Consider the following 26,490-nt stretch of genomic DNA (forward strand, 5'->3'; position numbering starts at 1 on the left):
TTGACCAGAAAGAAATGTTAAAGCCAAGTCAAAGCTGTCGCCCCAAAATTAAAGCTACTAACAATTGGCTTTCACTAACTGGAATCTGCATATAAGAGGAAGCAGGTGGATCAGCATCAGTGCTAGTCTTTCTGATTCTGGTGTGCGCTAGCCCTGGGCCACACCCAATCTTATCCAGCTCTTTTGTGAGGGAGACACTGCTATTGTTCCCATTTTACAGATGGGCAATAGTCACTCAACAGGATGGGTGACTTGCTTCAGATCACACAAACAGAAAAATGTACGCACCCCTGAGAGAAAGCGGAGAGAAAACATGGTTTAAAGGGCTGTGTGACTGGCGGCTGGAGGAGAGCAGGGACAGCGGGGAGCCAGCTGTGCTTCTGGAATCTGACCCTGAGGCCCAAGGTGTGGCTCCTCTGCTAGGGTCTATTCTTTACTGCTCTCTTAAACACCCCTCCCCTTTTATCTGATCCCCGGGCAGAGGCTGCTGCTGCTGCTGCTTACAGCCAGAGGGAAGAGCCTGGAAGGCCTCTTCAGAACAGGTCCGAGACCCTGTGGCTGGTCCCAGGTGTTCCGCACCCTAGTCATTCACCAGTTCCTTTGAGTTCTGCCATACCTGTGTGGCTGTACCATCATTTACCTGGGTGTTTAGCTTAAACAGACACAATATATAATCACTAAAAGGTAATAACACGCAACTCTGACTTAACGTCCCCCCCACCCCGTGTAGCCAGTGGCACTGTGTGCTAACCACATTCAGGGGACTCCTGGGCTGTCCATGGTGTGAAGGAAAGGACAAGACAAGAAAGCCTGTTTACCTAATTCACAGACTTCTGAGCCGACAATGACCGCTGCTTGGCAACTGCATACGAAGCCTCCAGCTACCACCTCGAATGAGGAAATGAAAATTGTTTTAGCCTCCACAGCGGTTCTTTCCTTTCACTGGGAGGACGGACGGACAGACAGAGAGACGGACCATGTCCTCTCAGCCTTTGATGGCGCTGCCAGTCTTTGGTTCTATAAATGAAGCAGTATTTAGGAGCCCAGAGTGAGAATCTCTCCCCAGATCCCAGGCTACCCATTGGTTCTTTTTTAAGTTTTGCTTTCAAATATACATCATAATATTGTTGCTCAAATAAGTATGTCTTTGGACAAATTAAGCTCAACATTAGAGTAAATAACAGCTAATTCCTTACCAACTTAAGGAATTAATTGTATACAATCAGGTGGCATGTTCCACCTTACCAATCACACAGATCTGATCCGCAATCGATCTGCAGCTACAAACTCGGAGGAAACTTAAGAAGGTGATATGCCCATCAATTTGTTAGCTGAACACAGTTTCTAAAACTGCTGAATAACTCCATTCAAAGGTGAACTGGCTTCTAGCAAGCTTTTTCCCCTGTAATACACTTCTCCAGATAGTTGAGGCCATATCAAATTCTTTCCTGGAAGTAGCCAAAAAAAAAGCACCATAATACCCCACACCAAGGAGGGCATGTCTTACACAATAAGACACAACATGAACATATCATCGTACTAGCACATCAGGAATATTCGTCAGTGATAAAATAGCAAAATGAACAAAACCAAACCAGCATACACCTGTCCCCCAAAGCTGAGTGAGCTGCTTTCCTCTGGGCTGGGCACAGTCCCCGAGCAGCTTCCCTCCCCGCGAGTGCCGTGCAGCACCGCTGCACTTGCAAGTGGGTGCTCACCCAGCCGACCACTCCAGGTGCTGGGCACCTGAGTGCTCAGAGGCGTTTGCTGAATGGCCAAGACGGCTGCACATGCAACTGCACTGCGATACCAGGCCTCCCTTCTGCTTCTTCACCATCCATGCAGTTTTCTCTGCTAGGTCTCGTGTCCCATGTCCTCAGTCCCACGTGTAGCAGCTACAAGCCCAGCAGTCACATGAAGGCTGCCCTGTTGGAACATTTGTTTTCTACTCTGTAACTGGGGCTACCTACTCATCTTCTCACCTCACAGCACTATGGAAGCAGGAGGGAGAGAAGTATAAAAAGGAAGCTGTACTCAGAACTTATCAAGAGGATACTTACTTATTGAACATAATACAGGGTGTTTTAATTTTTTAAAATCGTCTCATGCTCTTGTTTCAAGGCTAATGGCCTTGGAGTGAATGGCTGCCTTCGGCTTTGATGGCTGAACTTCCACTAGCACAGGCAGACTGGACTGAGTGGATCTTCAAAGCTTCAGTGTGAAGGTTGTGAAAAGCTGTTTCTGAGGTGAGATAAAGAATTTGGGGCCTCGGCTGAGTGTTAAGAGTTTCTGCTTGCCCAAAACAGAAGTCTGTCGACAGTGATTAGACCCAAATCACTGACACACATGGCCCCTCCGCAGCTAAGCGTCCGCACACAGTATGCTCCCCTGGATGCAAGCACTGGAATGAGACCTGGGTCTTCCAGTCTATGCTCAGTCACACCAATGAACGAAATGGGCTTCTTGAAAAGTGGAGGTGAAATTCACACCATACAGAAGAAAGCATCACCAACACACAGCTCAGAGGCATCTGCAGACGCAGTGCCATGTGACCCCCGCAGCGAGCTCCCACGCTTGTGCACCACCCCAAAGGAGTTTGAAAATGGGCTTATAAGTCACATAAACCATTTGAAAATATTATGTGGTGACTCTGAATGTGAACAAAGTAAAAGTGTGGGACCTGTGGTCAAAAATGACATTCTGGAGTTTGGATTTCACAGACCACTAAGGTTCCCTGAGGGTCGCTGGCTGACACTGCCTTACTGCTGAGGAGCTCATTCAAAAACATGACAGCGGAAAAGACCCTTCAGTATGAAAAAGGGCAATCTCTGACTGAAAGGATCGATGTGTGCAATATACTCAGCTCTGTGGAGACCCTGCCCATGCCACTCTTGCTTTTCAGCTGGGAGGTGCCTGACCCTGGACCCAGATGAGCAAAAGCCTGTGCTCACTACCAAGAACTAGACTCCCAACGAAGGTGGCAGGGCATGAAACAGATTTCTGTCAGAATGAAATCATTTTGAGGGCCAAGGCTGAGGGGACATAAATTATCACAAGAATCAACGGGGCTGGGGTTGTGGCTCAGGGGTAGAGTGCTTGCCTGGCACTGGGTTCAAATCCTCAGCACCACATATAAATAAATAAATAAATAGATAAATAAATAAAATAAAGGTCCATCAACATCTAAAAAAAAAAAAAAAAAAAAAGAATCAACAGATAAGAACAGCAGCTTTGCCAACACCTATGAATCTGCTCACACCCCCTGGCCCCCGACCTTGGCAACAGCAGACAGGTGCTGTCCCTCTGCTCCAGCTCCACCTGGGGCCTGTGGTCTGCAAAGGCTGAATGGTGGCAGCTCACAACGGATCTTTACAAACAACTTGCCTGACTGGGCACGAAGCTTCCCAACTGTGTGGTGCTCCTGGGAATAACAGTGCCCCATGCAGTTAAGTCATGTTAAACATTTACAGTACACTGTAATAATTATAAAAGAGAATACTAAATCCAAATAGCTCTTCATGATAAAACCTTAGGGCTTAGAAAGTCAAGCTTCTGGGGGTTTTTCAGCTGTACTTTTTTTGGAGGGGAGAGGGGTACTGGGAATTGAACTCAGGATGTTTTGCCACTGAGCTACATCGCCAGTGTTATTTATCCATCTTATTTTGAGACAGGGTCTCCCTAAGTTCCTAAGGCTGGCCTTGAACTTGCCGTCCCCCTTCCTCAGCCTCCCAAGTCACTGAGATTCACAGGTGTGCTCCACCAAGCACGGCTGGTTCACTGGTTTTTGACAAGTATGCGAAGTCCCTTTGAGATGGGAGAGAATAGTTTTCTCAGTAAGTGACGCTGGGAAAATGGAATATTCACAAGCAAAAGAAAGAAACTGGACCCTCATCTCACACCAAACACAAGAACTACTTTACTCAGAGACCTAACTGTAAGCACCACGACTGTAAAACTCTTAGAAGCAAACGCAGGCTTAGCCTCTGGACTTGCTACTGGTTCCTTAGTTAGCACAATGCTCAAGGCACAGTGGCAGAAGAAACTGGTGTTCTCCTACGTCACAGACCGTACTGCGAATGACACCATCGAGAGCGCACAAAGACCCACAGAACTAAGGGCAAGGTGACAGGGACCAGCTCTGCTCCAGGCAGCGTTCTCACTGCTGTGCTGAGAGGGCCTGACCAGGACAGCTGTAGAGGAGGATGATTTTACTTGAGGGCTCACTCGCGGTTTCACAGGTCTGAGTCCACAGAAGGCCGCTCCCCTCCTCAGGGCTCGAGGTGAGGCAGAACATCATGGTGGAAGAGTGCGGCAGAGAGAAGCAGCTCACGTGGTGATCAGAAAGCAGAGTCGACTCTACTTGCCAGATACAAATACATCACCCAAAGCCACACCCCCAACGCCCACCTCCTCCGGTTACCACTCGGTCAGTCCCACCAGGGACTCAGCCCCATCACTTCTCCTCTGAACCCTCTTTCTTGCATTGCCTCACATGTGAGCTTCTTGGGGACACCTCACAGGCAGACCAGAAAGGGCACTCGACAGAGGCCTGGCTGCGTGGAGGGAGGAGCACCGCGGCTGGCCACACCCGGGGCCCTCCCACACTCCACCCACCTTGGGTCCCTTTTGCTGTTCCGTCCTCAAAATCCTCTGCTGAGGCCTCTTCTCAAAGCCACAAGGCCCAATCCTGCCCAACTTCCTTCTTAAATTCCCCTTCCTGCCCCAGAAATTTCTGATGCCATCTTGGAGATGACACTGAATGTTCTGGTTTTCAGCAGTGTTGGTTTTGCCAGCCTTACGTTCGCCCAAGAGTGAACAGGGCTGACCACCTGGTGACAGCATCTGAAACAGTCACATGGTTCATTCAACTGAATGAAATGAACAAATGCAAGATCAGCCAAACCGGAAGGAGCCTGGTGAGCGGGCTGAGGCCAGAGTTGTGCTATCTACCCGCACTGCTGTACTGGTGTCCTCCAACAGGCTGGGAAGGCCGAGTGCACGCTATGACAAGAACCGGGAAGGCGGACTCAGGCCACGTCTCAAATCCAGACCCAGGACTGCAGCCCTTCCGTACTGGGCTGGCTGGGCACCAGCACAGGCCAACATCACAGCATCCCCTTGGGAAAGGCAGCACTGCCCGACTCAGTTACCAATTATGCCCCCACTGGATGCTACGCTTGTCCTTCTTGTCTTTTGGTGCTGGGGCTGGAACCCAGGGTGCTCTACCAGTGAGCCACATCCCCGGCCCTTTTTATGTTTCATCTTGAGACAGCATCTTGCTAAGTTAAGTTAAGTTGCTCAGGCCGGCCTCAATCTTGTGATCCTTCTGCCTCAGACCTGAGTTGCTGGGGTACAGCCACTGAAAAAGGCTCATGATTCAATTCTTTCCAACAGGTAACACGCTCGCATGGTTCTAACATGCATGTGCACACATGGTGCAAACCACTCTACACCACAACCCACCCAAGGTGTTGCTGAGGGCTGCTTCCCTCTCTGTCGCGTGTTCCTAGCCCGGCCCCTTGTGCAATGACAACACTGGCACACCCCACTGCTCTGCGTCCTGCCACCCACCAATGGCTCTCTGCTGTCCTCCTTTTATCAGTTCATAAAGGGCTGCTGCTTCTCTGCTTACTTGATTTAAACGCTTTTCCAGAATTACTCTCATCCCCTGGCCAAACCCATCCCCAGCACATGCTTCAGCAGGCTGAATCCCATCCCCACAGATATATCCTGGGACCACCAATTAGCTAATCAAATGAGCGGAGGACGATTTCTGGGAATTGTGCTCTCTCTTCCCTGAGCCTCTCAAAGCCAGTACCCACAGCCCTCTTAGCAATTCCAGCACTGAGCAGAGGACAAGCACCACCTTGAGACATCTAAACCCTAGCCTGATGAAAGCTGTCCAGAAGGCGGCCTTAGGCAGAAGGTCAAAACTCAGTTTTGTTCTCCTTTTTGCACTAGTTATTTCCATAATAACTAGTCTCCTAGCTTTGAAATAAACTTGGTTAACTAAAAGTTTTCAGTCTGAATTTCACCCTCATGTGACACAACAAAGGCTGTGGGGTTGCTACAAGACCAACACATGACACGGCGTACACAGAGTGGGGAATGAGGAAGGATCTGCAGAGCTTCACGAAGACCAGGAACGTGGGTTTTTTTTTTTTACTACAATGTAAACATCACCTCATTGTATACATCAAGAAATATTTCTGCTTTACTGGCATTTCCCCTTAGGTGCCTAAACTAAAAGAGCCAGTTTTTAGAGAAAGAATGCCCCTCTGGGGCTGCAGTTGTGGCTCTGCAGAGCGCTTGCCTAGGACGTGTGAGGCACTGGGTTTGATCCTCAGCACCACACAAACATAAACACATAAGGTAAAGGTATTATGTTCATCTACAACTTAAAAAAAAAAAAAAAAAAGCCTCTTTGTTCTACAGCTCCAAACTCTACCACTACACCAAGAGAAAAGACGTCTAATTTTTTTCTACCAGATTCTAAAAACTACTCATTGAGCATCTTTACCAGTTTAAAGTTCATGTTCAACATTGAAATACTCTTGCCAGGTCTGCTTAGGATGCAGCTGGAAAGTGAACCTCCCGGGATGTGAGTTCAAGAGGAAGGTAAGTTATGGGCCTGTTCCCTTCCATCAGGAGCTCCATGCCAGGCCAGGGTACAGCTAGGCCAACTCAAGGCCCACTGAGTTAACTTCACCCAGAGCCACAAACCGCAAGGAAGAGCCTTACCTTCATGACCCAGAATCTGCATCTTGTTTTTCTAGATGACACCATAAGCTCCACTAACCTGGCTTCAGTGGCACTGCACTTACGCCGCTGTAAAAACAGAGCCCAGAAAGCGCCCTGTAGATCTCTGTGATAAAGGAACCTGCAAGAGCAGCTTCCCATGCCCATCCAGAGCAGCGCAGGCCCAGAATCTGAGTCAGAAAACCCAAGTGCTCACTGGTCTCTGTCACCAACTCCTCTGGGTCCTCAGGCAAGTTGGGGAACCTCTCTGCTTTGGTTTCCACAATTGTAAAAATGGGACTAATAATACCTGCTTACTACCTCACAGGAAAGAGGGCGGTGGTTAATGAACAGTTGTAAGGAGCTTTGAAGATTAAAAAGGTTCCTGGGTGCTAATGACAAACAATAATAGCCTATCTATTCTCCTCTGGGAGCTGCAGAGGACATATGGAATTGCTCCCAGTAATGGTCTTCCAGATTTTTTTCTTAAATAATTTTTAAAATGTACATGGAAGACATGTACATTGGTGATGCTCGGCACACCCGATGAAAGGAAAAACCCAGCTCCAGCACTGCGCTGGAGCTGCCTGGGCTCCGCAGCAGGGCTAACTGGGTAAATATTTACCCAGGCGGCAGGTCTAGTTACTATGGACGCCACAGCTGAGGCTATTAACTTGGCCGATAAGTCCCTGTTTCCTGCCACAGAACTCTTCCCTGAACATGCTTTTTAAACTTCCCTTTATTTTTTTTTTTTTCACATTTAGATGTGAAGTGGAATGTTAGAAATTACTCAGGGGACTCCAGGTGTGGCTCACCTTCACTCTGGCCCTCTGCTTTTTTGTAAGAAACAGAGTGAAAAGGCTCAAATCAGCAAAGGTTTGGGTTAGCCCAATAAGCCGCAGGCCCAGCAGTTCTGTTGGCTGGTATTTGGTACTACACAAACCCATGTGCACACATACCCGAGCACCCCACCAAAAGGTACTTTTCCAATGTAGGTAAGCAGGACAATCTGTGATAATAATTCCAACTCACACAAACACGAAATGTAAAATTATATATTGAAAGTTGACAATTAAATGAGGCACAAAATTTAGAAGTAAAATGCAGGTTTCAGATCACCAATATGGCACAGTTTTAATAAACAAAAAGGGCCTAGGGCTGGGCTGAGGCTCAGTAGTACAGCGCTTGCCTAGCATGTGTGAGGCGCTGGGTTTCAGTCTTAGCACCACATAATAATAAATGAATAAAAAATAAAGGTAAGTCAACATCTAAAAGAATGTTAAAAAAAAAAAAAAAAAAAGCCTAAAACTCTTCACAAAAAAAGCACTGGTTTCCACACCTGATGGCCTCATCCGGAAAATAAAGAGATAAAAGAATGGGGTTCTTAGGAAGAGGAAGTAGGGAGGAGAGTAAGCTGAATAAATAGTTTCAGAATATAAAATTAACTTTGGCTTAAAATATAAATTTAACTGTTAAGAGTAAGGACAAGTCTTTTCAGCAAAGTGCCATTTGTGACTTTAAAGAAAAAGGGTATCTGAATTTGTTAGATGCTTTGGAAAAAACCCCCTGCTCACTGGATAGTCTACTGGCAGGCCTTTTTTTTTTTAACTAATGAGGACATAAAAAGAGAAATTCACTCATTTTCATTATGTGTTTCTTATTCTTGGAAATATCAGACTGGAATGTGAATCGAAGTTGCTTTTTTTCAACTTCTTGAAAATAAGGAATTAAATGTATTTTTTAAAGAGATCATACTTGGTGGTTCGGCAAGGCGCACCAACCTAATCCTGGACCCCTTAACACTGCTGGGTCTGTAACCTGGATCCAACAGTTCTGGATTCCTGTATGATTTGACTGACTAATTCCGGAAAGAATGTGTAGGTTGGGGAGGCTCATTTGATGAGCAAGACCTCAAAAATTTTCAACGCCTAGTAAAAGGTCATGTGTTAAAAGGGTAAGTGATATTCTCTAAATTAGAATGCCTCCTCAGGACCAGGTCTGAAGAATCGAGGAATGAAAACCCATATTTCCAGCAGTCTGATGAGGCAGAAGGGGCCTCGATTCTAAAGTTAGGCCAGGCGGGTTTTGCTATGGACTTGCTGTTTTTGACACCTGTAAAATGAGTGCAGAGCAGAGTGCTGTTGGCTGGCGGTTGGAGGTGAGTCTCAGTGATGGCTGACGACAGTCACAAGCAGATGGCAGGTGCTACACCTGCCTCCCTTTCCAGACACCACCTAGTCTGAAAGTTCAAGCCTAATGCACAGAAAGGCACAGGAGACCACCCCAAAACACTTACGCCACGTCTGCATGCATGGCATGGGACAAGATGGTGAGATGTACCACCAAACTACTGGAGAGAGCTTTCAACTTGCTAGAAATCTGTAAAAGGTTTTCATTTCTCAAATTGTTCTCCTGTCAAAAATTTCTCCCCTTAAGAAATAAAGAAACAGAAACCACTATCTATGTACTTTCTGTGAATGAATACATGACTTATGTGGACAAATAAATAGACACCACTGGGGTGGGGGCAAGGTAGCTCTGAAACAACACACAGCAAACTAAAACAGTCCCTGTGGAATGTGGGGAAGGCAGGGGACAATCTGCAGGATCAGATCAGGGAGGATTTTAGTTTTAGTTATAATTAAGAAAAAATATAAAAGAGGTTATATTTACTTAGTAATTAATTAAAAATAAAAGATTTGATAAAGGGAAACCAATGAAGGCAGAAGAGAGGCAGGAGGCTGGATGCCTGCTGTCACCTGGATGGCCTGAGACATTCACAAGACTGGCTGCGACTTAGTTCACTTCATGTTGCTGTTCCTATTTTGCTTTTTTTGAGAGGGAAGAGAGAAAACAGAGGCTCGGTACACACAGGGTCTGAGTCACTTCCAGCTCACACTAGAGTTCCTGGGTCTGGTACTTTTTATTTTTGTGGTATCAGGGCCTGTTTACACTCTTAGTGTGAAGACCCAAGAGAGTTTTGATTACACGGGTTATATCCAGTGATACTGACTATATTAGGGAATTTAAAAAACATTTACCTATTAACCCATTTAAAATAGCAACAGGCCATTTTGTGTTGAATAACATCTTTATGAAAGTTATTTTTAAAAAATTAGGGAGAAAAATGGCACTGTGTTGCATTTTGGTATACATCTTTCATGTCTGACTTAATAGGTAGCTTTGCTGATCTGCTCCTGTATTCAAGGTACTGTAATACATTGTTTTAGCTAAAGTATTGGGGAAAGAAAAAAAATCCAAACCAACACAGGCTCACAGAGATGTTTTTGAGAAAGGGAGCTACTTCAATGGTCTTTCCAAAAAAGTTTTGATATTCTCTGATCCTACACCAAAATTCAACAAATAATAGCTTTTTTAAAATAAACATTTTAGTTGTTGATCGGCCTTTATTTTATTTATTCATATGTGGTGCTGAGATTTGAACCCAGTGCCTCCCACATGCTAGGCAAGTGAGACTCACTGAGCCTCAGCCCTGGCCCCAACTGCTGATAGCTTTTTAAAGATCAGTTGCAATGTGGTATCTGAAACCATACTGGTGAATTTTTCAATCATGCTAAAATCCAGTGATGCACCTCACACTTTGAACACCTCTGTGTGTGTATAACAGGGTCTCATTTATCCTAGTCGTTGGGAAAGAAGTGGTGTGCCGAGTTACTGGGCCCTCCGCCACACGTAGGAAAGCTAGCACCACCACCAATCCCAGCAGGAGTGCGACTGGCACTGGGAGCTGGCATGCTCGTGCCAGCAGACAGGAGGCTCCAAAATTCAAAGTTTGCTTGCTCGAAAGTTCGAGTTTTATCGTGGGCAAAAATAGTGTCACAGTTGCTTCCCTTGAATTAATAAGCTCAGTTCATAGATGTCATTCAAGTCATAATAACCACAGTTTGTCTGCCTTTTGTTCTTTCAAATAAAAATGATGTTCCTGAAAAAGTGGCTAGTTTAGTTCGCAGTGCAGACCCACTGGAGGGGATGTCCCTCCAGTCAGCCGTCACGTTCCAGTGCACCGAAAGGGCTTCCTGTGAACCTGGGACCTCCGCACACAGAAGTTAAAAAGCATATGCAGGCACGGAGATGTAGCAGACCGATCATTCCAGCTCCATCCTGGACGATCGTGGGTCAGACAGCACGCACACGGCAGAGTGCACAGGGGCTGCAGCTGGACACCATGGCCCTGCTGTATGGAGGAGCTGTTTCACCCCTGCTGCCTCTGCACCCAGCAATGTCCACACAGTGAATATGGCACCACCGTGTCGGTCTTGCAGACCCCTGAAAGCAGCTCAGCAACTCCGGGCCACAGGCCACCCCTGGTGGTGCTCTTCCTTGTGCGACCCAGGGAACTCTCAGTCTGAGTTCTGAGGAAGTGGCTGTCAAGTGTTCGTGGCCCACTACACAGGCCATGAAGCTGGAAAAAGTCCATTCCATCCGCACATGTCCACAAAGTGCCCCCAAGCACACACACGCACACCCTTCCACCTGCTCTTCCTTCAAGTCTACCAAGAATGAAGGGCTGGGAACTTAGAGAAGACTTAGGCTTGTTCCCTAGAGTGAAACATTACTGATCTCATCATTTTATAAATTCACAAATACCACAATTGGAACACACTGTTTATGAGTAACACAGCTGACAAAAATCCAGTTTTATGATAAGTTGCCACATGTCAAGGAAGAGGACAAAACCCTCTAATCCAACAGTGTTAATAGATCATCTCTGATTGGAAATATCACTATACTAAAATTTAAAGCAGTAAGATTTAGGGTTTAGTTCAGATCTAACTAATTAAAACAGCAAAACAAAACAGCACTGGCTAGGTGCTGTGGTACATTACCACAGCCCCAGCTACTGTGGAGGCTGAGGCGGGAAGACCTCTCAAGCCCAGGAGTTCAAGGATGGTCTGAGCAACACAGTGAGACTCCGTGATGGTGGGGGCGACACCAGAACAAAACAGGAATTCAGCAGAGTCTAATGCACGAGTCTGACAATATGATGAGCCTTTTGAAAGTCAAGTAGCTGAAGGCAGCAGGGAGCAACATCTGCATTTAAGGCAACTAAAGGGAATGACACACTGAAGTCACACTGTTTGTGATTAGTCACAGACGCATTTCTGACTTTTAAACATGAACCCCCTTATGCTGAAATTCTCTCCAAGGGTTAAAAGTGTAAGTGCCAAGTCATTATTTCACTCGACTTGCCAGACGGATGAATGGGGACCAGAGAGTACACTCGGGGCAGAGGCCACAGAGGTGGTGCCTGGACTCATCTGGTCACCTGATTTTACACCCTCTAGAGTACAGAAGTTACCGACTGCTTTCAGTGGCAAGAGGCCAACTAGACTGCAAGAGATGTAAAGGCTCCGGAAATGAGAGACAGACAGATGGACGGATGAGCTTCAAGATGAACAAACAGAGGTAACACAGCTGTAGAAAATCAAAACAGATTGTGGTTAAACTGCTGAGTTCCGAAGTACCACATGTGACCTACAAAAGGGGTCACCATGGCACCACTAACACTTGAGCAGTCCTACCACAATCCAGACGCCATTTTAAGCAATTTACACATATTTTCTCATTTAATGTCACAGGTCCACAGAGGTACGCGTACTCACTTCTACGCACAGAGGGCCTCGTCTGCCCACCATGGCTCAGCGAGTCAGGGGTGAGGGGGTGGGGTCTGCCTTGGGTCTGCCTTGACCACTAAGCATCAGCCTCTCAACTTCAGTGGAGCCTTGGTTTTATCTCCCAGTGTGCCTTACTCTACAGACCAGTAAAAAGGCCAGCAAACAGCAAAGTAAACTTTCCAAACACCTTTGATAAGACAGTGCTGTTCATGAGTCAGTGACCAGGGGGCAAAATCTTCACCACATAAGACCACTGCTCACTACTCAGGAAACAACCCCTAAAGTATTACATTTGCTTTGCACATTTTTTTTCTTAAGCAGAACCTTCTTAAAGACATTTCCCTTGAACACTGATCCATCTAAAGCTGAGTGCACACTGGTGTACCTCCTTCCCTAGATGCAATAACTGGCATTACTGTTCTTTCCAGTCTGAGTGCGTTACAGAGAACATGGTATTTCACGTGTGAATACTTCAGTCCGCATTCCCTAACAACGAGAAGTCTCCTACAAAACCACACCACTTTCACTGCACCTCGAGGAAGAAAAGCAATCCCACAGCATCCAATATCATTCTGTACTCTTCTCCCCAATGTCCCAAAATGTCTTCTATAGGCTTTATTTTGTATTTTTTATTACAAGAATCTGATCTAGATTTACTTGTTGTATTTCACTCTTATCACTTCAGTCTTTATTTTTAAACTAGAATGGTTTTGATTTATAAATAGGTTCAAGGACTTAAAATAAAATCAGATCTTTATTTGCTGTCGTAGAATGTCTGTGCACTTGAGCCAATGTCTTCATAAGATTAAAAAGAAAAGAATTTTTTTTAAAAAAGCATATTAGTGAGAGAAACTCCCCTGCTAAAGTTCTCCACGTGGCACCATTTCCCCTGGGTCGGGAGAGGGGTCTAGTCTGCGCAAGGCCAGGCAGGACTGTGCGCATCTCTTGTGTTTGGCAGGTGCTTCCTGCTGGTGAAGCAGTCAGCCAGGGAGTACACTGGATAGTTAATGTCTCAGTGAGTGTTCAACGAAAGGACTTTTTTCTTCTCAATCCACTGACAATGACTCAGAAACCATGCTCAGTGTGCCATGAAAGAATTGGAGCTCAAGTGACTGTCTCCGGGACGCTCATGATTTTCTGGAGGAGATAAGAACAGCCAGAAAGTCGTGCCTGGTGGACCTGGGCAGTGAAGTGGGATGGGGGCAGAGCTCCCAGAATGACTCATGCAGCCTCAGGTGCTGAGCTGCAGACACAGGGAGCAGTGCAAAACAAGAGGCGCCCATGGTGGGCGCTGTCACCACACTCCCCACATCACACACTGCGCCCTGACGCAAGGAGGCATGGGGGCTGTGCTGAGCTCAGACTGCCCAGGCTCTTGACATTCTCTGAGGCCCTGGGCAAGGGCTCTCCTTTCTCTTCTAGGAAAACAAAAATGAACATAGAAACCATAAACAATAATGCCTCACAGTGCTGGACAGATTCAAGGAGAGAACAAGACAGGAGGACGTGGCTCTGACCCAGCACACTGAAGGTGCTCAATCAATGCTCTCTTCCCCCCGGGACAGTCACCAGCAGCAGCTCGAGGGCAGTAGTCCTGGACTGAGCCCGCAGGCTGGGTGACCCTGGGGAGGAGACATAGCTGGATTTGTCTTGCTCACCCTGCAGGCAGGAGCAAAAGTTCACAAATGTTCATGGATGTTCAGGGTTCACAAAGCTCGCTGGGATTGGCCAAGTGCTACAGGATGAACAAGGAATAATCACATCTGACACAGGGAACTGGAAGCAGGATGTGCCCCACACTAGGTCTGAGTTTGTCCTTTTCCTAGGTTGAAAAACTCACACCCCTTCCTTGACTAATAATTTTCTCTGTTTTTCTCATTTCTCTACATGATTAACACATCTCAATGAAGTTCTAGGCGGCAGTTTCTGCTATAAGGTAGAAGCCCCATGAGCAGATGTTAGTCCCAAGTTCAAGGGTAGGACTAATTAACAAAAGGTGTGCACTTTACACAAGGGCTTTTCACCCCCCAAGGGCTGTCTGTTACTATGGTTACCTTCCACACCCAGGGACAGAAAAGAAACACCTTTGCATACAGGCTCACTCCAGTTCAGGTGTACAGGTGTGTTCTGAACAGTTACTTCACAGAGAACTAACTGCAGCTGTGCAGTAAACAGGCATCTGTGTAGTCAGGATCTTGAGTTGAGCTGAGACACTATTCAGAGGGAAAGAATCACTGATTTGCTCTTTTGAAGGGTCTTTTGTTTTTGCTTGTCATTTAAACATTTCTCCTTAATTTTGGTAATGTGGGTAGCAGGTCACACACTCACCATGCTCACTGACCTCTTGTCATGCAGGTGTATTCTAAATTCAGCAACTTTTGTATCATTATCAACACTGAGTAAGTTGTGAGATTCAGTGTGGCAGGAAATGAAAGCCAGGGTTTGGCTTCTTCACGTGCTTCCTGAATGTCTTTCTGAGAAAGACAAAGACCACTCAGCTGGCGACTCAGCATGTACTTGTGAGAAACCACAGGTTCCCATGAGTAGACCTCCACCTTCCAGAAGTGCCCTCCACAAAAAGAATGATTTGCTCTCCGGGACCCACTGGGCTTGTAAAGACATCCCCACTGACCAGGACAGGTGAGAGCAGTCAACAACCTGGAGGCGTGGCCAGGCCAGAAGAGGTGCCAAGCTGCTCACGGTCTCTCTGGCCACTAACCTCATTCTGGCCTGGCTCTCGCTACCTTAAACGAGCTCTTGAATGGGAGGGAGGAGGAATTGGCCACAAAACCCCAGCCCACCTCCACCTGGCCTGGCCATAAAGGGCAGGAGAAGTGATATTGGTACCCTCTAGGAAACAAGCTTTACTGGTCTTTGCAGTAAATGAAGAAAATGGAAAATGAAGGATTAGCCTAGAACAGGGTTAGATGCCCAAGGTCCAGGGGTGGAATGCAGCCTACCTGCTGTTTCTGTAAATAAAACTTTACTGGACCACTGACATGCCTATTCCTTTAGTGTCCACGGCTGCTGTTGCTCACAGAGCCAAAAATATCTACAATCTGGCCCTTTTCCGAAAATGTTTGCCAATTCCAGTCTAGAACTGAGCAGTACAATATAGTAACCACTAGACACAAGTCCATTTAAATTCAAGATAACTAAAATTAAGTTAAAAATCCAGTTTCTCAGCTCAACAGTCCCATGTGGCAGGTGGCTAAGGCAATGGACAGCAGAGGACATTCCCTCCGCTGCAGGCCGCTCTCCTGGACAGGGCTGGGGATACAGGATTCAAGTCATCAAGCTGAATTCACAGTCATCAAATTCTAGGTCACTCTCTCTCTCCTGAGGAAGGTCTGCAATGAGTTAAAATATGTCCCTTTCACACTTGAACTCTTAGGATATGCTAATTCCATGAGCTGATCACAAGCTTCAGACTATTTGGTATACAATAACTGTAACCAATGAGAACTACAAATCATCTAGTGGTCATTTTTACTTATTTGCTTACTTGCCTGCCCCTGCCCCTAGTGGACTGTAACTCTGTGAAAACTGGGCCATTTATGGTGTTGGCAGAATGAACAAGAAATGAACCCAGGTGCAAAATGGCCCTGCAAAAAGAGGCCACTGAATCCAACAGGTGATACGGCAGTGGATAGACACGCCATTGTAACCCTACTGCAAATGCTCTACAAACAGTTCAAATTTCTACCTTAAAGTAAGTTAAAAAAAAAAAAAAAATTGCAAACAAGCCATCTGGGTTTGGATTTTCGCCCTGAGACCTTGGGCAGGTTATTTTTGCTTCTGGGTGAACTACCCTCCTTCCTAAATGGGATGGAAGAGCAAACCAGATAACTCAGCACCAAACCCCATCTGTCCCTCCTCCTTCCCAGCACCCCAGCATCAGCCCCCTGCTCCCTCCAGAGCACCCTGCCCACAGTTCCTCCTGCACTCTCTCCTCCATGGCTGAGTCTCTCCCACAGAACCATGAGCTCCTCTGAGGCAGGGGCTGAATCCTAGTCACTTTTAATGACCTTCAGCTCTTGGACCACTGCAGCTGCTAACTGGAGGTTCAACTAAGACTCTAAGAGCTCAATAAATAAAACACATTTTTGAATCCTATTAACAAGCTTGCTCAAGAAGTTCTTAAGAGTAATAAAATCAGTGGTTCTATTTCAGAATAAATTCATAATTTGAAGAGTAACATTAGGTATCTAATAAATATCAGAAGACTCACAAACCAAAAATGTTAATTTTATACACGATCAAATTTTTTTCTTTTTATTGCTAGCTAGTCAGTATTTAAGGTCTAACTGAAAACCAAACAATTTACATTTTGCTCTTGTCCATTTGAGTCCTGCAGCTAGAACACCTAATACTAACTGTAGGCATCCTATTACTTGCTGGTTGCACAGTCAAACAATAAATTCACAGCAGACCCTAAAATATTTGGTCATTGTGAAAGCTGATTTCCACCAGCTCTGTCAAAGGGGGTTCTAAGAGAAAAAGCAACGTGCATTTCATTCTAACAGGCTGGGTGTTCACGTGCTCCTATCTTCCTGGGTATACCCTAGGATCTGAGAAACCCTGCCCAGCATTTTAGTCACAGGGGCTGTTAGTCACCTAGAGGTCCTGCCCCCACCCTTTCTTAACATGGGTCCTCAAGGAAATTCTGATAGTAAAAACTGTTTTGTGAGGGAATTGCTGTGATATTACATATTTTAAAAGTGATTTGGTGAGGCTTAACACCATTTTCTCTTTCACCCAATTATGAACAAAATTTACATAACAAATATCTTAAAATGCCAACTAAGCATGTACTACCAATGTTGATAACTCCAATCAACATGACTAATAAGAACTGTGTTTTTAAGCTAAATTCAGAACCCCAAATACGTACCAACGGTAAGAGAGGCAAATTGTGATTATTAAAACAATGATCTGTGCATGTCTTAGAAACTTGTTGCCATTTTAAATTTAAACACCAAATGCAACACACAGCCTGTGCACGCTGAATAGTTTGTAATACTCCACGAAAATGCTAACATCTAAAAAATTACAACCCCCAACAGATTTCAGTATTTCAAAGCATGAGCATATTTCTCATAGGCTCTATGGCAAGAATGATAGTCCTTCTAACAGGAAGCTCTTTTCTGTTCAATTCTGTGTATTTTTGGATTGCAATTTATCTTTAATTCTGAGACGTGTCCCCGGCAAAGCCTTTGCAGTATTAAGCAACACCAATGTAACAAACTGTGCGTACCGACAGCAACTTGGCCCGGCTTGGCCGGCCCGCCTCTCCTTCCTACCCCCACCCAATACCTTCCCTGGGCAGTGACTTCACATCCTTTGACATCAGCACAGCTTAGAAAGGGGGATGGGAGAGCGAGCTGAAAGCAGAAAAACCAGCTTTGAACTATGCATGCAAGGCCTCTCTCAAGCCGCGGATTCTGTAAGTAGTTTGTAAAATGCCGAACGGCAGTGACACACCCCATCTGCTCCGGTGAAGCCTGCAGCGAAGTGGAGTGAATACTGCTGAAGGGACTTCCTGCTTTTCCTATCTGAAGCACAATAGCCATTTATTAACTACCCACGGAAGGTTCCGGTCAGTGGAACACACAATAACTCACCTCGAATGTGGAGAAGGGCCACGGGCTGGAAAGGCCCATTGGAGCTGGCCGCATCCACCACCATCCCGCTGCCCGCCTTATTACATGTCAACATCTAGACTCCTGCGGGGAAGCCAGTGTACTCCTAGGGCAAGAAACCAGCCTCCATTTTAGTTTAAAAAAAAGACAAACTGAAGCTCTGCAGCTGGAGGGAACTGGCTGGCTAGTGATGTCAGCAGGCACGGAGCTCGCTGATTGGCCAGAAGCTGCAACTTAAAATGACACTGGAAAAAAAAAAAAAAAAAAAAAAAAAAAACTGCAAACGGAAAGAGCGTTCTGCTTGGCTGTCAGTGTGCACTGAAAGCCTGGGCATTTTCCGGCTTTCTGCAGTCCTCCTTTCTCAGGAACTTCCAGGCAATGACCCCATCTCTCCAGGGAGATACTGGAGGCCACAACCCCCTGCCGGACTGTAAACAAGCGATTCTGAGGGCGGGTGGGGGAGGCGTGTGCACAGGAGGTGCTCTGTGGGCACCGGTCTGGCATTCCCCTGACGCCCGACGCAGCGGCACTCCATGTGCCCGTCCTCTTCTCCCTTCCAGTTCTACTTTAGGATCTCACTCTGCGAACGTCACAGCCACCCGTGTTGTAAGGCATACGGCTATTTAAATGTCACACAATTCCAGTCCAGACTCTTGTTCAACTTCCCCTTGACCAAGGGGACAAGTTATGAATTTATAATCCCCACACACTGATTTTTCCTGAGACTTAGTTGTCCCCCCGCTGGAAAATGTAGAGTTAAGAAAAATGAAGGTGCTTTGTCTTTGATAGCTAGGAAGTGCTGCGAATTAGTCTTTATTTCACATGGTCGTGGACACTAAAACAGGCATAAAATGAAATGTGGTGCTTTCTTCTGGAGCTTAAAGATGTCAATACATCAGATTCTTTTATTTAGGTTTTAGATATTTTGTTTAGATTTAAAATTGACATTTCACTAACTTTTACTGGGATATTATTAAAAGCAACATTAGTTTCCTATCTTCAGACAAGGTTAATGAAAAAGTTGCTCCAAGAAGACGTCACTCTAACGAGAGCATGATGGGTGGCAGGGAGGCGACTCCCACAGACAGAGACGCTGTCGACAGCTCGAATGAAAATGCACAGACCCAAGAAGCCTCTTCAGCAGAGCAGAAGGAATCTCCTCACTCTGTGCAAACAAGGAAGTCTGCCCAGGTGACATGCCCTCAGAACCATTTCCCACACAATCCTCGCCTCTCCCATTTGCTCCACCCGTGAAGAAAAACGAACTCCTAAACACGATTTGCAGCAAGAAGAAACACGTGCCGCTGGTTGGTGGACTGACTCCTGCAGCAGGAGGCCACGCATCTCAGAGGAGGAGGTCACCGCTGCCCCCATGCAGGGGTGCTATCCTGGTCTTCCCACCAGTGAGAGCGGAGATGCCAACTGTGCCAACAGCTGTGTAATGAACAGAGAAGCAGGGAACCAAGCCCCACTGGGCCCTTCTCCCCAGAGCTGAGAGCCCTGCAGGACTCCACAGCCAGCCCCACAGTTTCCAGTGACCAGCAGACGCCACCCCAAGACTCTCTCCCCACCAGTGCACACTGCTGGCCTCGCAGCTGCCCAGGTGACACAGCTACCTGAGCAGTAGACACCGTTAAGCGAAAAGCCCCAGCCTCGAGTCAGGTGACCTGAACTCAGATCCTGGCTGTCCACTTGTTCTGGGGACCTGTCCTCTGCCCCGGCTGTCTTTGAGGAGAGCACCATCACTGACCACAGGCCACCTCCGGCCAGCAGTGCAGAGGGTGCCCCTGCTCTCACTTCCTCTCACCCGGCCTCTCCTCCCCAGGAGGGACACCAGGTGAACAGGGTGCTCAGGGGCATGGGAAAGATCTGGAGGCACATGCTTGCTGGGGCTGCACTTTTAATAGGAAGCCAGATTTCAATATTTCACGTGAGACAGGACAGGGAGATACGCCCATCCTAGGGCTGTGCTGACAGCTGAATACAGAAATAAGAGGGAGAGACCCCCGGAAGCTTCCCACGAGACACACAGATTAGAAGGTGAAAGCAAGTGAAGACACTTTTTGATGTATCTTTCCTAATGATCTCAGATCAAAGGATCTCGACCTTATTAGTGATTTCCCTCCACACTCTTTAAAAACCTTATACATATAAAATAGTTCTTTGAAGAACTCTAAGACTGAGACCTGGAAATCACTGATAAAACACACTTTAAAATATAAATCACTAAGAAATAAGACTTAAACAAACAAATACAAGGCGTATTTCTGAACTGGAAGCATACATGCTCTAAATATGCTGATGCTAATTTCCCCCTAAAATGGCAGATTAACAGCATGTGATCCTGAGTTGCTGGGATTACAGGTCTATAACATGATGCCTGGCTGCAACTTCAGAAAATACCTGGTAATATGTTTCAATATTTTTTTTTGTCTAAGTACTAGTTTTACTTTTGGGAATCCATTCTAGAAATGTAGTAGCCATAAATGAGTACCACATTTAAAAATATATATATTTTAAAAAATCCAGATAATTTTGGGAAATACTGACACCATAACATTATGTCTTTCAATCTATGAACACAAGATGTTTTTCCATTTATGGGCTTCTTTAATTTCAGGAGTGTTTGTAGTGTGGAGTGTACACAGCTTTCAGCTCCTTGATAAGTATATTCTTAAGTATTTCATTATTTATTTGGTACTAGGCATTGAACCCAGGAGCACTCTACCACTGAGCTGCACCCCTACCCCATTTTATTTTATTTTGGGACAGGCTCTTGCTAAATTGCCCAGGGTCACCTGGAATTTGCAATCCTCCTGCCTCAGCCTCCCAAATCACTGGAATTACAAGCATGGTGTGAGACACCATGAGTCTGTCACCTTTGCATGGAGTCTGTGTTCATCTCAGTGGTCAAGATTCAAGTGGTCTCTGGGGTGGAGCTCTCTGCCCACTCTGGACTACCATGCTTGGCTCAAGTACTTTATTCTTTTTGACAGTATCATGTTCTATTCATGGTTCCAAAATAATGGAACCTACCTTAAGGTTAAAAGGATCATCCCACATACTCTGTGAAATTTCATACATCCACCAAAAACACACATTTACAAAACTGAATTATGAGTGAAAAAGACAGAGTATGATTTTTCACAAATAGTATGATCAGAAAGTAATTCCCAAATATCAACAATGGTCATCACTGAGTGGTATGGTTATAGGTGGCTTTTCTTTTAGAACCTCCACTGTATTTTTTAGCACTGCTAAAACAAGTACGTTATCATTTTCATGAGATTTAAAAGTGACAATTTTTAAAAGGAGATAGATATAGATTGTTACAGGGAGAGAATCCCTTAATGAAGTTTTCTCTTAGGTGCAGGCTAAGAACAGGGAAGGGGTGGAATGAGAACCAAGGAGATCTGATACAAAAGCTTTTACTGAGATTGATAAATGAGATCATGGATGCAAAAACACACAGACCTTTGCTGAAATCAGGCATAACAAATTGCAATACGGATAAGGGTGAGGACTCCCTGTCTCAAAGAGTCGGTTATGAAATGCCTAATTTCTCACCATGAGTCTGTCGCCTTTGCATGGAGTCTGTGTTCATCTGAGATCAAGGTTCAAGTGGTCTCTGGAGTGGAGCTCTCTGCCCCGATGAGACAAGCACTGGCAAATGCAACCCAGAAGGGGCTCATAATATAGCCACGTCACTCACTCTGGGACATGTTTTGTCACCTTCCTGGGAGGGGCCAGACAGAGGGGAAAGATCAGCATGGGGCAAGAGGCTGCCCTGAAGAACCCTGCTGGTTCTGTCCTCACCTGGAAAAGGGAGTGTACCTGATCCCTGGTATGGTTAGGATCGTGGCCCCAGCAGCTCAGGCCAAATGCAGGAAGCAGTGTGCATCCCTTCTCTAAGAACATCAGGGTCCACAAAGAGCATTTTGGAAAGACCCCCCGGCTGCAGTGCAGAGACGCTGCTGAGCCACGTAAGGGATGTCCATGTAGGGTAACCCCTTTGGGCCACCTTCCTCTTATTTCCTGCTGGGTTCTGCAAGAGCTGCAGCCATAGGTTTTTCCCTTGGCCTGGTTCCTGGACAGTCCCTGACACGGGGGAGGTGCTGTCAGTGTATTGAATCATCTGGTGAACAGTACTTTCCATGACCCTGAAACAGACCCCCTTTCCGCTCTGCCGCCAGGTATCAAGTAGACACCTCTAGTCACCACCCTGATCAGACCCCTCTTTCTGTTACGCTGACCTGCCCGCAGTGCTTCCAGACCCCTCTGCAGCTGTGCTGGGAAGGCTCACAGGGCAAGGCTGGGAGCTGGCTCAGCACAGTGCACCTCCCACTAGGAAACGGGCGAGCAGCAGGGCTCTCAATGCACCCTCCAGTAAATGTGGTACGTGGGAAAACTTCTCACAGTATGAAAGCTTAGATCTGTAAAGGAATTACCTTTTATTTTCTGGTCCCTCCATCATTGTTTTGTTCTCTGTTTAAAAACAAATTGCCTGTAAATCCATTACTGACTCTTTCCAGGTAGTATTTCTGAATAAAACGTTCATATTTTCACTTCTAAATTCAGCCAAAGGTTTTCTTTTTATCTCCCCAAGCCCATTTGTAGGCACATTAAATATGCTTACATTTTAGTAGATAAATTTCACAGTAATTAGCAGAGGTTTTTTTGAACCTAGGGATTTGTGACACTACAGCCATTAACGTGGGGGGATTGGGCTGGCCAGCACTATTTTTCAAACAAAACCCCAAACACAAAAAACTGGAAACCACACATGCATGGATTTCTGGGTATGTCTCACTGGGTAAGAAATCTAACCTAAAAAATTTGGCTTCGCTTACAGTTTAAAATAGACCTTTTCCTTAGACACATCAAAGGTACCTAACATTCAGCTGTGCTCAAAGGCTGCCAGGGAACTTCTGCTTGCCAACAGCAAGGACAAAGGGACAGGTACTGACTGCCCTGTTGATCTGAGCGAGTCCAGTGAGTAATTAGGAAGCCACAGCCGAGCTCAGCCACAGCTAAGTAGAGGAGCTACGCAGACCTCGCCTGGATCCTGGGTGAGACCAGGGCTCGTTCACCGCTGCCTGCATGGGTGGGAAGCCTGCGGAGCAAGGCAGGAGCTCACAGTCCTCCTTGTTCTGAGAGTGCAGGGAGGCCCCACGCAGTAGGGAAGTCCACGTGTGCTGAAGACGGTCATGCCCATTTTGCTTTGTCAGCCCACGCCCCTGCCGACCCTGTGGTAGGTCAACTGAGACACGGACCTCATCTTCCAAGAAGAAACCTGAGGTGAGGGGAGGCGAAGGCAGCGGTGAGTCCAGGCTGGGTTTGGCCACCCTTAGAGGTGACGCCACAGCAGTCTCTGTGAAGACTGCAAGGACAGGTGGGTGATTGCACTCTTCCTTGGATTCTCAGCGGGCGCAGGCCTGGGTACCAGACACAGGTGCAGCAGCCCCTGCTCTCGCCGACAGCACAGGCAGCCACGTCGTGAAGAGTGGAGTTCATGTTGGACCATGCTGAGCCCAGGTGTCCCTCAGGGGACAGAGGGGTTGACACATCGTGCTGAGTCCACACTGGAATGCCACAGCCTTAGAAAGGACTTGAGTGTTAGTGCACGCTGCGACATGGGTGGAGTTAGACCCCAGGGCTGCAAAGGCCTGGCATTCTGCTTCCCAATCCCAGAGAAAACTTGGAGGACTGAGTGGGAAGGGTGCGGCTGTTTTACTCCTCAGGTGCTCCCAGGGTGGCAGGCAGGGCAGGTGCAGGACAGGCTACACACTGCACTCATGGGTTCTTCACGTGGTGCCAGGACAGTCCTTGAGTTCACAGCCACGGCTGTCCTGCTTTGATCCCCATCTGAACACTGGAGAGGAGGGAGTGGCCAGTTTCCACTTCCTCACGGAGAACGCCACACTTGGCAAAGCCCCTCCTACTCACCACCAGGAGAGACAGCCCTCCCAGGCACTGATCAGAGGTAAACCCCAGCAGGAGTGCCTGGAGAAGGTCATGCTAAGTGAAATAAGGTCGATGGAGAAGGACAGAAGGACGGACACCGTGAGACTCCACTTAAATGAGGTCCCTGGAATCATTAAACTATGGAGATGGAAGTAGAGTGCAGGCTGCCAGGGGCTGGGGCAGGAAGGAGGATATCCTGTGTCATAGGACAGTTTCTGTAGGGTCTGATAAAAAGTTTTGGTTGCAGATCAACAGCACAGTGAGTGTATCTGATGCCAATGAGAGGCATAACTATGAATGGTTAAATGATTAATATGTATGCATATGTCACCACAATTAAAAAAAGAAGATAAGGCAGGCTGGAGTTCAGGGACACTGGAAGCTGAAGCAGCAGGGTACAGACTGCTTCTGGGGAGGGTGGAGCATCACCGGAGCCAGATCTCCAGCTGGAGGGAATGGATGGAGAAAGCAATGTCTGAGGAAGCCTGTGTGTGCGTGTGTGAATTCTAGGTACTGGGAGGAAGCCTGGGAGTAGTGTGGAAGGTGGATGCTGCATGCTTACGTGAAATGAGAGATTGTCGCTGGAAGTTAGAAACCAAAACCCTGGGGTTCCACCCAGAGAGGTCTGAGCTGACACCTGGAGTGACTCAGAGGGGCATCTGTGGTTCAAGGGGTGTGAAGAGGACAGCACTCGCAGCACGAGGCTGGGCTGGCCGTGGGACTGGCCTGTCATGCAGGCAACTAGCTCTCAATCATCTACAGGCAAAGTACTGGCCATCCTCTGCTGCCCAGATGCTGACCAAGGACAGCCATGAACACCATGGTGCCTGGAAGGCTCGGAGGCATCTGGACACCATTCTAGCTATTCTTCTGCTCTGACCAACACAGATGGTCAAATGTTTAATCTGGGAGCAGGCTCACCAAGCACAGGGACTATGGGTAAGCAAGACAAGGCACAGAGTCAAAACGCACGACAAAGAAAGTACTCATCAGGGCAGAGTCTCCCTGTTTGGCCCTCTCTAGGCTGATCAGGATAAGTCAGCAATCTGGTAAATTTCTCACACTCCATTCTTAGTGTTTTTTTTTTTTTTTTTTTTTTTTTTGTGGTACTGGGGATCGAACTCAGGGCCTTGTGCTTGTATGGCAAGTACTCTACCAGCTGAGCTATCTCCCCAGCCCTCCATTCTTAGTATTCTTCAACTAAGAGGCAAGAGGCCAAGCTCCCTGTAAATATGTGCATAATTCATTTTTAAAAATGTTTTTTAGTTGTAGATGGATATAATACCTTTAATTTATTTATTTATTTTTATGTGGTGCTAAGGATCAAACCCAGGGCCTCACACGTGCTAGCGCTCTGCCACTGAGCTGCAACCCCAGACCTCATAACTCATTTTTAAGCAGTAAAAGCATGCATTGTTATGGCAAAACTTTCAACTATATTGAAAATAAACTGCTGTGCACGAGATGAAGTGTTGCACTTTCATGAAAGGAAAGCAGAATATATAAAATGTTAACTGCCACTCAAAAGCCAAACTGGGAAACTGAGCACATTCTCCTACGACTCTAGGAGGACTGCTTTCACGGAAGGCCAGAACCTCAGGGTCTCCTGTGCAGGGTCTCCTGGTAACCGACAAGTACAGCCTGCATTGTTCCATCATAAGTCTGGCTTCTTCCTGGCTATTGTTTTTTAAAACAGGGAGCAAGTCCTCAAGAAACATGATGAATTCACTGTATCAGTAAGTCACTTTTAAAGACTGGTCTCTTCAGTTAACACTTAACACTTCTACCTTTCAAACCAATCATACCAAATGAAGGGTTTGATTCCCAGAAAGATCTTGCAGTGAATAGGTCTGAAGACTGTACTCAACCTGTTACAAAAAACTAAAATACAAAATACAAAATAAGTTTCCAACTTAGCAACTGACCAAAGCCTCTGAATCATGGCCCTGCTGGAGTGATGCCACCACGCAGACACCCCACACACACTGGGAGCACGAGCTGATGGCACCACCTCCGCAGAGGGCATGTGCACAGAGCCTGCAGAGTTTCTGAAAATCTCTCTTCCTTGATCCCCTACTGCTTTACTTTGAATCCAGCTTAAGGAGAAGTTAAAAGATGAGACCAAGGACAATAAAAGATTTACATATGGGCACTGCTTATAACCATGGAAAGCTGGGGTACCCACACAATGCTATAATAAACAACGCTTAAAATGACACCTGTCATTCCCACTGGTGTCAGAAACAAGACACGCGTGCTCACTCTCACCACTACCATGAAACACCGTACTGGAATTGTCAGTCAACTCAAGAGAAAGACATGCAAGGTATAAGAATCAAAAAAAGAGGTGAAACTATCTTTTGGGGCAGATGATCCAGATACCTGGAATGTCCAAAAGAATCAACTGAAAAATATTGTAAGGAGTAAGATGATAATTCAGTACAGAAGCATGATGTGAAAGTAAGGGTCAAAATGATGACAACTTTTACATATGGAAGAGAAAACCCTAT

The 26,490-nt window shown here is 46.4% G+C and overlaps 1 protein-coding gene across 6 annotated transcripts in view; it reads right to left on the reverse strand.

The window, feature by feature from the left end:
- PPP2R5C (protein phosphatase 2 regulatory subunit B'gamma) overlaps positions 1-26,490 on the reverse strand; it is a 139,056-nt gene that overhangs the window by 79,623 nt on the left and 32,943 nt on the right. For 2 of the 6 annotated variants that reach the window (XM_079130104.1, XM_079130105.1), the window contains exon 1: positions 17,999-18,205. The exons of 3 other annotated variants lie outside the window; for them this stretch is intronic. In XM_079130104.1, coding sequence (XP_078986230.1) covers positions 17,999-18,092 — 94 coding nt within the window. In that variant the 5' untranslated portion in view covers positions 18,093-18,205. Of the gene's footprint in view, positions 1-17,998; positions 18,206-26,490 lie in introns of those variants that run through there. One more of the 6 variants, XM_079130106.1, reaches the window with a different exon arrangement.

This window comes from Sciurus vulgaris (genome assembly GCF_902686455.1).
Source record: "Sciurus vulgaris genome assembly, chromosome: 2".
NCBI classification, from domain to species: Eukaryota; Metazoa; Chordata; class Mammalia; order Rodentia; family Sciuridae; genus Sciurus; species Sciurus vulgaris.